Source organism: Meriones unguiculatus, chromosome 5 (genome assembly GCF_030254825.1).
Source record: "Meriones unguiculatus strain TT.TT164.6M chromosome 5, Bangor_MerUng_6.1, whole genome shotgun sequence".
In the NCBI taxonomy this organism is placed as follows: Eukaryota; Metazoa; Chordata; class Mammalia; order Rodentia; family Muridae; genus Meriones; species Meriones unguiculatus.
The window spans coordinates 112,483,061-112,496,328 of NC_083353.1; the positions used below are offsets into that span (position 1 = coordinate 112,483,061).

At 41.1% G+C, this 13,268-nt stretch overlaps 1 protein-coding gene across 2 annotated transcripts in view; it reads left to right on the forward strand.

Moving 5' to 3' along the window:
• LOC110544939 (murinoglobulin-1-like) overlaps nucleotides 1–12,437 on the forward strand; it is a 55,580-nt gene extending 43,143 nt beyond the window's left edge. Inside the window, exons 29-36 of one of the 2 annotated variants that reach the window (XM_060384150.1) lie at nucleotides 5,810–6,033; nucleotides 7,400–7,618; nucleotides 7,777–7,904; nucleotides 8,793–8,883; nucleotides 9,549–9,617; nucleotides 10,497–10,599; nucleotides 11,930–11,971; nucleotides 12,284–12,437. In XM_060384150.1, coding sequence (XP_060240133.1) covers nucleotides 5,810–6,033; nucleotides 7,400–7,618; nucleotides 7,777–7,904; nucleotides 8,793–8,883; nucleotides 9,549–9,617; nucleotides 10,497–10,599; nucleotides 11,930–11,971; nucleotides 12,284–12,300 — 893 coding nt within the window. In that variant the 3' untranslated portion in view covers nucleotides 12,301–12,437. Of the gene's footprint in view, nucleotides 1–5,809; nucleotides 6,034–7,399; nucleotides 7,619–7,776; nucleotides 7,905–8,792; nucleotides 8,884–9,548; nucleotides 9,676–9,738; nucleotides 9,831–10,496; nucleotides 10,600–11,929; nucleotides 11,972–12,283 lie in introns of those variants that run through there. The other variant, XM_060384151.1, reaches the window with a different exon arrangement.
• Nucleotides 12,438–13,268: the final 831 nt, after the last annotated feature.

The window sequence follows — 13,268 nt, forward strand, 5'->3', positions numbered from 1 at the left end:
GTTCTTAAATTATCTTTTCTTTTTTTCTTTTTTTTTAATTTTTCATCAATTTCACTTTATTCATTCTTAAAGAAACACAGGCAAATATAGCCAAACAAGTAGAGGCAAGAGTAGTGGCATTAAGAGAGGAAACAAACAAAAAAATAGAGACTGTCTTGGAGACACAGGAATCCACATTCTAACAGATGAAAGAAATGTTGCAAGACATGAAAACAGAATTAGAATCAATAAAGAAAACACAAACTGAGAAAACCCTGGAATTGGAGAAAAGAGAAGGGATCACAAAGGTAAGCATCACTAATAGAATACAAGACATGGAAGAGAGAATCTCGGTGCTGAATATACACTCGCAGAAAATGATACTTCTCTCAAAGAAAAAGGAAAATCAGAAAATTCCCAAACACAAACCATCCAAGAAATCAAAGACACCATGAACAGGCAAAATCTAAGACTAATAGGAATTGATGAAGAAGAGGATTCCAGGCTCCAACATCCAGAAAATATTTTCAAGAAAATCATAGAGGAAAATTTTCCCAACCTAAAGAAAGAGATTGTCCACAAACCAACAAGAGGGCTACAGGACACCAGATGGACTAGACCAGAAAAGAAACTTCTCATGCCACATCATAGTTAAAATACTTGATCTACAGAACAAAGAAAAGATACTAAAAGCAGCAAGGGAAAAAGGCCAAGTAACATATAAAGGTAGACCTATCAGAATCACACCAGACTTCTCATCAGATACTATGAAAGGCAGAAGGGCCTGGGGAGATATCATGCAGGCTCTAAGGACCACTGATGCCAACCTAGACTACTATACCCAGCAAAGCTTTCAATCAACAACCATGGAGAAAACAAAATATTCTACAACAAAACTAAATTTAAGCAATATTTGAACAGCAAACCAGCCCTACAGAAGATACTAGAAGGAAAACCCCAGTCCAACGAAAACAACTACACCCAAGAAAACATAGGTTATAGATAATTTCCCAACAAAAATCAAAAGAAAACAAGCAATGAATCACAGTAACACCATCAACTCCACAATAATAGAAAATAACATCCAATATTCACTATTATCTATCAACATCAATGGACTCAACTTTCCAATAAGACACAGACTAACAGAATGGGTTCGGAAACAGTATCCAACATTCTGCTGCATCCAAGAAACACACCTATGCAACAAAAATAAACACTACCTCAGAGTAAAGGTCTGGAAAATAGTTTTTTCAAGCAAAAGGACCCAAAAAATAAGCAGGAGTGATTATCCTAATCTCTAATAAAATAGATTTTCAACCAAAACTACTCAAAAAAGACATAGAGGGGCACTACATTCTCATCAAAGGAAAAATCTACCAAGAAGACATCACAATTCTGAACATCTATGCCCCAAATAGAAGAGCACCTACATTCCTAAATGAAACATTATTAAAGCTTAAATCACACATCAACCCCAACACCTTAATAGTGGGAGACTTCAACAGCCCACTATCACCAAGGGACAGATCATCTAGACAGAAGTCAAACAGGGAAATAAAGGCACTTACAAACATCATAAATCAAATGGACCTAATAGATGTTTACAGGACTTTTCACCCAAACTCAAAAGAGTATACATTCTTTTCAGCACCTCATGGAACGTTCTCCAAAATAGACCATATAGTTGGTCACAAAGCAAGCCTCAACAGATACAAGAAGATTGAAATAATCCCCTGTATACTATCTGACCTCGATGGACTAAAGCTGGACCGTAACAACAATGGAAATAGAAAAAAAGCCTACACGCACATGGAAACTTAACAACTTACTTCTCAATGACAGCTGGGGTTAGGATGAAATAAAGAAAGAAATTAAAGACTTCCTAGAATTCAATGAAAATGAAGGTACAACATACCCAAATTTATAGGATACAATGTAAGCAATACTTAGAGGAAAACTCATAGCACTAAGTGTCTTTAAGTAGAAATTTGTAACATCTCATATAAACAATTTAATGGCACAATTGAAAGCCCTAGAAAAAAAGAAGCAGAAACACCCAAGAGGAGGAGATGGCTGGAAATAATCAAACTCAGGGCTGAAATCAACCAATTAGAAACAAATAAAACAATTCAAAGAATCAACGAAACCAAGAGCTGGTTCTTTGAGAAAATTAACAAGATAGACAAACCTTTAAGCCAAACTAACTAAAAGGCAAAGAGAAACTATCCAATCAGCAAAATCAGAAATGAAAAGGGGGACATAACTACAGACAAAGAAGAAATCCAAACAATCATTAGGTCGTACTACAAAAGCCTATATGCCACAAAGTTGGAAAATCTAAATGAAATGGACAATTTTCTTGATAGATTTAATCTACCAAAATTAAGTCAAGACCAGGTAGAAAGATTGAACAGCCCTATATCCCCCAAGGAAATTGAAGCAGCCATCAACAGCCTCCCTTCAAAAACAAGCCCAGGGCCAGATGGTTTCAGTGCAGAATTCTACCAGACCTTCAAAGAAGTGCTAACTCCAATTCTCTCCAAATTATTCCACAAAATTGAAACAGAAGGAACATTACCAAACTCATTCTATGAAGCCACAGTCACCTTAAAACCTAAACCACACAAAGATCCAACAAAATGTGTACTTCAGACCTACCTCTCTTATGAACATTGATGCAAAGATATTCAATTAAATATTTGCAAACCAAATCCAAGAACACATAAAAGATGTCATCCATTATGACCAAGTAGGGTTCATCCCAGGCATGCAAGGGTAGTTCAGTATATGGAAATCCATCATTGCAATTCACCACATAAACAAACTGAAGGAGAAAAACCATATGGTCATCTCCCTAGATGCCGAAAAAGCATTTGACAAAATCCAACACCTGTTCATGTTTAAAGTCTTGGAGCGATCAGTGATACAAGGAACATACCTAAACATAGTAAATGCAATATACAGCAAGCCTATAGCCAATATCAAACTCAATGGAGAGAAACTTAAATCAATCCCACTGAAATCAGGGCAAGGCTGCCCATTGTCTCCATATCTCTTCAGCATAGTACTTGAAGTCCTACCTAGAGCAATAAGACAAGTAAGGGAGATCAACGGGATACAAAATGGAAATGAAGAAGTCAAATTATCACTATTTGCAGATGATAGGATAGGATAACTGAGTGACCCCAAAAACTCAACCAGAGAACTTATTCAGATGATAAACACCTTCAGCAGAGTGGCTGGATTCAAAATTAACTCAAAAAAATCAAAAGCCTCCTGTATACCCAAGACAAAAGGACCGAGAAAGAAATCAGGGAAGCAACACCTTTCACAATCGCCACTAATAACATAAAGTACCTTGGGGTGACTCTAATCAAGCAGGTGAAAGACCTGTTTAAAAAAACTTCAAGTCTCTGAAGAAAGGAATCGAAGAAGACATCAGAAGATAGAAAGATCTCCCATGCTCATGGATCAGTAGGATTAACACAGTGAAAATGGCCATTATGCCAAAAGCAATCTACAGATTCAATGCAATTCTATCAAAATACCAACACAATTCTTTACAGACCTTGAAAGAAATATTCTCAATTCATATGGAGAAAAAAAAAACCCAGAATTTCCAAAACAATCCTGTACAACAACAGATCCTCTGAAGGTATCTCCATCCCTGATCTCAAGTTGTACTACAGCGCAATAATAATAAAAACTGCTTGGTACTGGCAGAGAAAGAAAAGGGTGGATAAATGGAACTGAATAGAAGATCCAGAAATAAACCCACACACCTATGAATACTTGATTTTTGACAAAGAAGCCAAAACCATTCAATAGAAAAAAGACAGCATCTTCAACGAATGGTGCTGGTCCTGGTCCAACTGGATGTCTACATGCAAAAAAAAAAAAAAAAATGAAACTAGATCCATATTTATCACCCTGCAAAAACTAAAGTCCAAGTGGATCAAAGATCTCAATATAAAACCAGACACAATAAACCTGTTAGAAGAAAAAGTGGGGAACAGCCTAGAACTCATTGGCACAGGAGACAACTTCCTGACCAGAACACCATCAGCACAGGCTCTAAGAGCAACAATCAATAAATGGGACCTCATGAAACTGAAAAGATTCTGTAAAGCAAAAGACACTGTCGTTAGAACAAAATGACAGCCTACAGATTGGGAAAGGATCTTCACCAATCCAACATCTGACAGAGGGCTGATATCTGGAATATATAAAGAACGAAAGAAGTTAAAAGGCAATAATCAAGTAACCCAATTAAAAAATAGGGTATGGAGCAAAACAGAGAATTCTCTATAGAAGAATATAGAATGGTAGAGAAACACATAAGGAGATGTTCAACATCCCTAGCCATCAGAGAAATGCAAATCAAAACGGACCCTGAGATTTCACCTTATATCCACCAGAATGGCTAAGATAAAAAAAATTCAAGAGATAACAAATGCTGGAGAGGATGTGGAGAAAGGGGGACCCTCCTCCATTGCTGGTGGGAATGTCAACTGGTACAACCACTATGAAAATAAATCTGGCACTTTCTTAGACAATTAGGAATAGTGCTACCTCAAGATCCAGCTATACAACTCCTAGGCATATATCCAAAAGATGCTCAAGTACACAACAAGGACATCTGCTCAACCATGTTTGTAGCAGCCTTATTCGTAATAGCCAGAACCTGGAAACAACCCAAATGTCCATCAACAAAGGAATGGATACAGAAATTAAGCTATTTTACACAATGGAATACTACTCAGCAATTAAAAACAAGGAAATCGTGAATTTTGCAGTCAAATGGTGGAATCTAGAAAAAATTATCCTGAGTGAGGTATCTCAAAAGCAGAGGGACACACATGGTATATACTCACTTATATCCCTTATAAGATAGGATAAACATACTAAAATATGTACAACTAAAGAACATAAACAAGAAAGAGATCCAGAGGTAAAATGATCGATCCTCATCTAGAAAGACAAAGGGGATGGACATTGGAAATAGGAGAAAACAAGTAACAGCACAGTAGCCTACCACAGAAGGCACCTGAAAGACTCTACCTAGCAGTGTATCAAAGCAGATGCTGAGACCCATAACTAAGCCTTCGGCAGAGTGTAGGGAATCATATGAAGGAAGGAAGAATTACTATATCCTAGAGGGGACAGGAAGCCCCACAAGGTCCAAATATATCTGAGCACAAGGGTCTTCTATGAGACTTTTTATCCCACCAAGGACCATGCATGGATATAACCTACAACCCCTGCTCAGACATAGACCATGTAGCTCGTATCCAAGTGGGTTCCCTAGTAAGGGGGACAGGAATTGTTTCTGACATGAACTCATGAGCTTCCCCTCCCCAGTGAGGAAGGAGTAGCCTTGCTAGGCAACAGATAAGGACATTGCAACCACCCTGAAGATACCTGATAAGCTAGGGCCAGACAGAAGGAGAGGAGGACACCCCCTCTCAGGGGACTCAGAAAGGGACAGGGAGGAGATGAGGGAGGGAGGGGAGGATTGGGAGGGAAAGAGGGAGTGGGCTACAGCTGGAATACAAGTGAATGTATAAAATTATTTAAAAATAAAAATATTAATTTAAAAAAGAGAACATAATTTAGTTAACATCTTGTAAATTTCTGTCCATGGTCTTTCTCAATCACGCCCCATCTGACCAACTGCAGACTTTTACAGAGAATTACTAATCCTGATGATTCTGTGTGGAAAAATTTAAAACCTACTACAACCTTTTTCATTTCCTTCTCTCTAACGTAGACATAGTCATGTACTGACTACTCGTACTTTTAATTATTTCTCTATTTTCATCCAAAGGTAACTCTGTCCATTGGGAAAGACCCGAGAAACCCAGGAAAGCAGGGATGTCTCTGTACGAACCCCAGGCTCCCTCTGCTGAAGTGGAGATGAACGCCTATGTCCTCCTCGCTCTCCTCTCTGCTCAGCCAGCACCAAACCCTCAGGACCTGGCTGTGGCAGTGAGAATCGTGAAGTGGCTCACAAAGCAGCAGAATGCCTATGGCGGCTTCTCCTCCACTCAGGTCAGTAACTTTCCTTCAGAGTTCTCTTGCAGTTAGAGGATTTGAACAAGAGATGCTGGAACAGTGAAAAAATGAAACAGGAAGAGGAGAGGAAAACAAGGAAGTGTTACTCTTGGGTATGCTGACTCTGTAGAAAGTGAAGGATCATACATTCTATAATAAATTGTCCTAGGTCTGGTGCCCAGCCACAGGAGTTCTCTTCATGCCATAGTGAAATAGGCCTGTGTTGCTCAGAACTTCCAACCCAGACTCAAGACTCAATATAAAGCAACAGCGAAAGTCCTGGAGGTTCCACAATCCTAGACACAATTCTCTCCCCCTAGAATAGCACGTGGAGTACCTAGGAGATATTCTTTGTCCAAAATCACAAATTGATTGCCCTGGTGCCCTTACGTACAGTTGTTTCCTTCTCCTGGCAGACTCTCCTAATCTTATGTATGGACACATAGCCCTCGGGTTTACTCCAAGCTCCCTGATTTCTTCTTGATACTAGAAACAATCAAGACTGTAAACCATTTGTTTTATCATCTGGTCAATATAACTGGTCAATATTCCCTCTCTACAAAAAAATGTTACCACAATATCAGTAATTAATGCTCTGGAAATTCTGGCATATCATGCAGAACTAATCTCCAGAGAAGTTTAGAGACATGTTTATTTCTCTCTAAAGGAGACATAAAATGTTCAAAGGGAAACCATCCATGACACTAGGATCCCTGAAATTGCAATCCAATCCTTTCCGTCTTTAATTTCCTTTACTGTCCGCATTGTGATCCTAAAGCCCTCACTGCCTGTTTCTGCTCCCTCTTTGGGGTCTGTAGTCAGGCAGCATCTGGAGCTGTCTTGGATGAGGAAGGATCCTGGGGGAGAGAGCCTCTCTGGAGTATGCCACCAAGGAGCAAGGCAGCCAAGGACAACACTAGCTCACAGCGTTTTCTATTTGATAAGAGAGTCATGACCAGCACTCGGCCATAGTGTTGGTGTCTCTTGATTCCTCCCCAAGTGCAGAGGAAAGTTTGGGGATGAGAGCAGGAATGTGATTTTGTGAGAAGATGGTGGCACCACCATGGGAATCAGGGACAAAGGGAGAGAAACAGTAAATGCTGGGAGGAAAATCTAATTTGTGTTTCTATTTTCCACTGGCTGGGGTAGTTTGCATAAGCCAGGGCACTCTGTGTGGGAGACAATTCATAGGAATGTTTTGATTTTCAATATATCCTGAATTAAAGTCTGAAATAAAGACTAGAGATCAAATGATTAGAGACAAAAACTCATGAGACTTTTGTCACAGCTAAAATGAACATTGGGAAGAACTCAAGCCCTTCCCAACTGAAGCTAAACTGAATGTTTTCTTCATCCCTCTCAGGACACTGTGGTGGCCCTCCATGCTTTGTCCAAGTATGGAGCAGTTACTTTCTCCAGAAGTCAGAAAATTCCTTTGGTGACCATCCAATCTTCAGGGACATTTTCCCAAAAGTTCCAAGTAGAGGAGAGTAAACGCCTGTTACTGCAGCAGGTCCCTTTACCTGACCTTCCTGGGGACTATGAAATCAGTGTGACAGGAGAAGGATGCGTATATGCTCAGGTAAGGTTCTGGGCAAGTTGTGGGTGTGCGGTGTGAGCCTCCTCCACACAATGGGAAGTCTCCTTAGCCTGCCTGCACACGTGGGGCTCAAATCGGGAGAAATGGATCCAAGGGCCCAGTGCCATGGAGGTAAAGGATCTCTGCTCACTACCTCCCAGACGATGCTGAAATACAACGTGCACTGGGAGAAGCAGCAGTCTGCATTTGCTCTCCGGGTGCAGACAGTACCTCTAACTTGTGATAACCCCGAAGGGCACAACAGCTTCCAGATCTCACTGGAAATCAGGTATGAGCCTCTTGCTCTGGCTCTGGCTCTGTTTATGTCTCCTTCAGTGCTGTCTTCCTAGAACACTTCACAGAGTGGGTTCAGGGGTACCTGAAATTAGTCTCTTCATTAAGAGTTTGCTTTGTCTGTAAAAAAAACAAAAATACTTGACTTCAGCAAAGTGATCAATGAAGAATTGTAGAATTATAATTTCTAGTTAGCCTGCTTTAGGATTCCTTTCTTGCCCCTCTCATAATAAAATATACGTTATTATTTTTCATGAAGCCTTCACACAGGTCATTCTTCTTCAAACAAAGAAAAAGCCTTTCTGCTCTTCTAAAATTTTATATTTCTACAAGAATAATTTTTAAAACAAGATATTCAGTTCTTCTGGCATTCATCACAATCTTTGTGTCAAATATAACAAGTAATAGGGTCCAACTAGAAACACCAAAGGGATCTTGGATGCAAAGAAGACATCCTGAGTGTACCCTATCACCTCGTTTCACCTCAGTGTGTGCGTGTGTCCCTGTGCATGTGTGTATACATGTGTGCATGTGTCCCTGTGCATGTGGTCTGTGCGTGTGCACACACATATGTATATGACACAGGAGAGTCCTCAGGTTCCATAACTACTTGTTTTGAGATTAGCTCTCTTACTGGCCTGGGGCCTGCTACCCAGACTCTGCTGGCTGGCCAGCAAGCCTTAGGGTCCACCTCTTTTTAATGCACTCTCCAGATGATACTGTCATGCAGTCTATTTTCACAACTATTTCTATGACAGTAAAGGCCACCTGTTTTAAGGTATGGAAAAGCCATGCAGGCTGGTTCAGGATTACTGCTAGACCTCAAAAAGGGGCAAGACTCGACCTATTAAAATTGCTCCTTCTGTAATTCTTTGGTTTGCAGTTACACCGGGAGCCGTCCAGCCTCCAACATGGTGATTGCTGATGTGAAGATGATGTCTGGTTTCATCCCACTGAAGCCCACAGTGAAGAAGGTGAGCAGACACCACATGTTTGGATACTCTGTGTCCTCAGACTAGGAGCTTACCACTTCATCACAATAATGTCAACCCATGTCACAGCACTGTTAGTACTAACACAGGGTTGGGTGTGACAGCGGGCCAGCAGAAGAAACAAAAGGGGCTGAGTTCACTGAGTCCACAATTTGGCTAACAACAACCTTTAAAGTGTAATAATGGACCTGGTCAATAATTATTCAGGGGAAACATTAGTACATGCCAAAATTGTAGATGTAGTTTCAGAGGTTCTAAGAAGTATGAAAATTAGCAACAACCTAAGATCAATAGGAGAGAGTTTTAGGCCATCCTGGTCTACAAAGTGAGTCCAGGACAGCCAAGGCTGCACAGAGAAACCCTTTCTCAAATAGACAAAAAATGCTTTCACAGAGAATGTGGGATAGGTACTAAAAGTATAGGAGCATTTTTACCTACTAATGATTCAGACAATATTGAGTCAGGCCTTCAGTAGAGGGCACTCACAATTTTCTAAGTATATTTTCATTCTTACTGGAAAAGAAATTTTTGCAATTCATTTAAGTGAATTTGTGACATCTCCTTTTTATCACCCTCAATTCCATTGTTCATGCACCTCTTTCACCCCTGAGGCCTTTGATAACACTGATGTTTTCTCTCATTTTCAGCTTGAACGGTCCCAGCACGTGAGCAGAACAGAAGTGAGCAACACCAATGTCCTGTTATATCTGGATCAGGTGAGGATCCTTCCTGCCTCCCTAGACACATCTGGGTTTAAGTCCTTGGTCTGTGTAGGTCAGGGGAGGGTCCTTCCTGCCTCCCTAGACACATCTGGGTTTAAGTCCTTGGTCTGTGTAGGTCAGGGGAGGGTCCTTCCTGCCTCCCTAGACATGCCTGAGTGGACAGTCTTTCTTGGTGCATCTATGTATGGGTAACATATGGCAGGAACAAAGCAATTCTAAAGGAAGTCTTCTGGAAAGCCAACCTCCCTCTGTTCATCCTGGATGATGTTTGGAATTCTTTTTCTTTGGCTTGGAGACATGACTCAGCAGTTAGGAGCACTTACTGCTCTTGCAGAAGGCCAGAGTTTAGTTCCCAGGACCCAGTCAACTCACAACTGCTTGGGACTCTAGATCCAGGGAATCTGATGCCCTCTTCTGGTCTCCACCAGTATGGACACCCTATACACCCCTCACATCATCATCATCATCGTCATTATAATTAATAATAATAGTAATACAAACGTTTAAATTCTCATTCCTCATTGCTGGCTTTCCTGGAACTTGCCATAATGTCCCAAGTCATCAAGTCAAAGTGCTTAACTCTCACAATGGAGAAAGTGAACTATCCCATATTAAGGAGGAATATGGACTTTTGGAAAAGTTTAATAGACTAGGAAAGTTTCATATTCTCCCTGGAGCCTTGCACTTCAGTTCCTCCGGTCCCTGCTCTAAAATCTGTATCACCATCCATGTATGTGGCATCAGGGAACACAGTGACTGTGAGGTTAAATGGATCCAACCCATAACTGTGTTTTAAACACCAAGAACTTAGTCTTGCTGAGGAAAAACAGTGTCCACCTCCGTGAGTCTGGATCATTAGTCTCTCTTTCCCAGGTCACCAATCAGACCCTGGCCTTCTCCTTCATCATTCAACAAGACATCCCAGTGCAAAACCTACAGCCTGCCATTGTGAAAGTCTATGACTACTATGAGACAAGTGAGCAATTTGATTGGTTTTCCTTTTTCCTTTTTATTCCTTTGTTTTCTTGTTTGTTTAGTTGGTTGGTTTTTCATTGGGGGTGTTTGTTTGTTTGTTTGTTTTCATGGTTTCTCACTATGCAGCTAAGTGTGGCCCCAAACTCTTAAATGTCCTGACTCAGCCCCCTCAAATGCTGATATTAGGAGCACATACCATCACACCCAGTATTAAAAACAATTGTTTCTCAGACAGTGACATACATGTAGACCAGACTAGCTAAGTCAGTTCTTGATAAAATAATATGAGTATAATAAATGTTTACAAAATTTCAAATTATTCAGCCACTGATTCCTACCTGTTTGTCCAAACAGTCATGTGGGACCAAACATGTCCAAATAAACCAAGGACCAAATGTTTTACCAAAAAGTGTCTGTGGGCTGAAAGACACACAAATATTCTCATGAGTATAGCAATGCAAAGATGAACAATTACACAAATAATTATGGTAGGAATAAAAAGATGAGAGAGAATTGTAGCCTGAGGGGTTGATGATGCTCAAAGAAAGTGAGAAGACAGAGATAGAAAATTAAGTGTTGTGGGTTTTTTGTTTTGTTTGTTTTGTTTTGTTTTGTTTTTTCTGTTGAGGTAAGAGATATATGCCAAATGATTCAGACTAGCAGAATTCAAGAAATATTGAAGGGCCGGGTGATAGTAGCACACACCTTCAATCCCAGCAATTGGGGGCAGAGGCACATGAATCTCTGTGAGTTCAAGAACAGCCTGGTATACAGAGCGAGTCCTAGGTCAGCCAGGGTTACACAGAGAAACCAGGTCTCAAGAAAGAGAGAGAGAGAGAGAGAGAGAGAGAGAGAGAGAGAGAGAGGGATTTGGACGGGTACAGCTCTACAAGGATCACTGCTACTCCTCTGCTCAAACCCTATAGATAAGCACACTTTGATTTTCTCCACAGGGTAAATGATTCTGGTGTTGCACTATTGTTCACTTATTGCACAACAGGCACGCACAGCAGCTGTGGAGGTCAGAGGACAATTTGGGGAAAGGGTTCTCTCCTTCTGCAATGTTAATCCTGGAGAGTGAACTCACTACAGTCATCACATATGGCTCAAGCACCTTTCCGCACTGAGCCATTTACGGTGGCCCAGGATAAAATGGTGGTTGAGGGGAGAAACTCCTTTGCTTGGTTTGTCTGATGTCCACAGAGAGATGACTTTTCAGCAATCATCCGTGTCCTGAACAAGAAAAGTCCTCAGTCCTAACTCATAAGCTGCCTTCCACAGAATCCTCTCTCTTCAAACTCTCATTCTCTCATTTTTCTCCATTCTTCCAGATGAAGCAGCCTTCGCTGAATACAGCATGCCCTGCGGCACAGGTGAGCACCTGGCACTCCTTGCCACAGCCCGCCTCTGACCTCCTTCCCTTCACAACTACCCAGAACTTTGGTTAGATGTGCTCAGACCCCACCACTGTGTGAAAACGCAGAGATGTACACCTCTGGATCAGTGAGCTGACCCTGAAAGATCCTTGTAACTCCCTTACCAAGTATATCGCAGCTTATGGGAAAAAATCTGATAGATCCCATGTCCCCCATGGACAGTTTGCTTTCCTGCTGAAAACCCTGCTGTCCCCACCCACTTAGAGTATATTCACCCTGTGTGTTTCTTTCCTCTCTCCACATACACAGAGAAGCCAAATTTTTGAAACTTGTCATTCATTGAAACTTGGACAAGGCATTGCTGGAATCTCCAAACCCAGGAACCTTCAAGATGGTGATTTTCCTTTGTCTCTGCGATATAAATACTGAACAACCTTGGTAAATAAACACGTAGTTCAAAGTGTCTCTGTCTTTGATTCTTTCTTCACTTGATCCAAACTTCCTCCATGCTCCTTCAGGGCCTTGCACTATTCTCCACATTTGCAATGAACAGAAATGACCTTCCAGCTGAAGAACACATACTGTAAAAATGTGAGCACTTTCCAGCTGCTTTAATAATACACACCTCAGAACATGAAGGTGACACAAAGGCAACCTTACTTACCTCCATAAGAGAAACACGATGGGTGCCTCAGTGAAACAGGACCATAGTGCAAGCAAGAAATGGTGATTCAGGCCTGCAGGCAGAGCATTTCTGGAGGAGAGTTGCAAATTGAAGAGCAACCTAGGCTCCTCCGCAAGTACCAGATGAGCCTGGGCTTCACAGCAAAAGCCTGTCAAAAAAAAAAAAAAAATAACAAGAGGCAGGGATCGCAGCTTGATGGTAAAATATTTGACCATTTTCAAGTCTGTGGTTTCAGTTACTTTCTAACAAAGCAGGAAAGGGGGGATATAAAGCATTCAGGTTGAAACAGCTTTTTCAAAGGAAAAGAGAGGCCCTTAGTGCCAGGAAAATGGCTATCTGATGGACTGGAGTTCCACTGTGGTCTGAATGCAAAATGTCCCATCAGGCTGTTAGAGCAATCGGTCGGTCCAAAGCTGGTGCTGTTCTCTGAGGTGTTGAAATCTTTGGAATATGGGCCCTAGCTGGCAGTAGGGATGAAGTTTGAGAATTATAGCCCAGACAGAAGCTCTTGAGCCATGGAGGATGAGGAATCCCTTTCACAAGATTTTGCATACTTGGATGTAAACATCCCTAACCACAATGCTTTACTCACCACTGCATCCCCTTGAC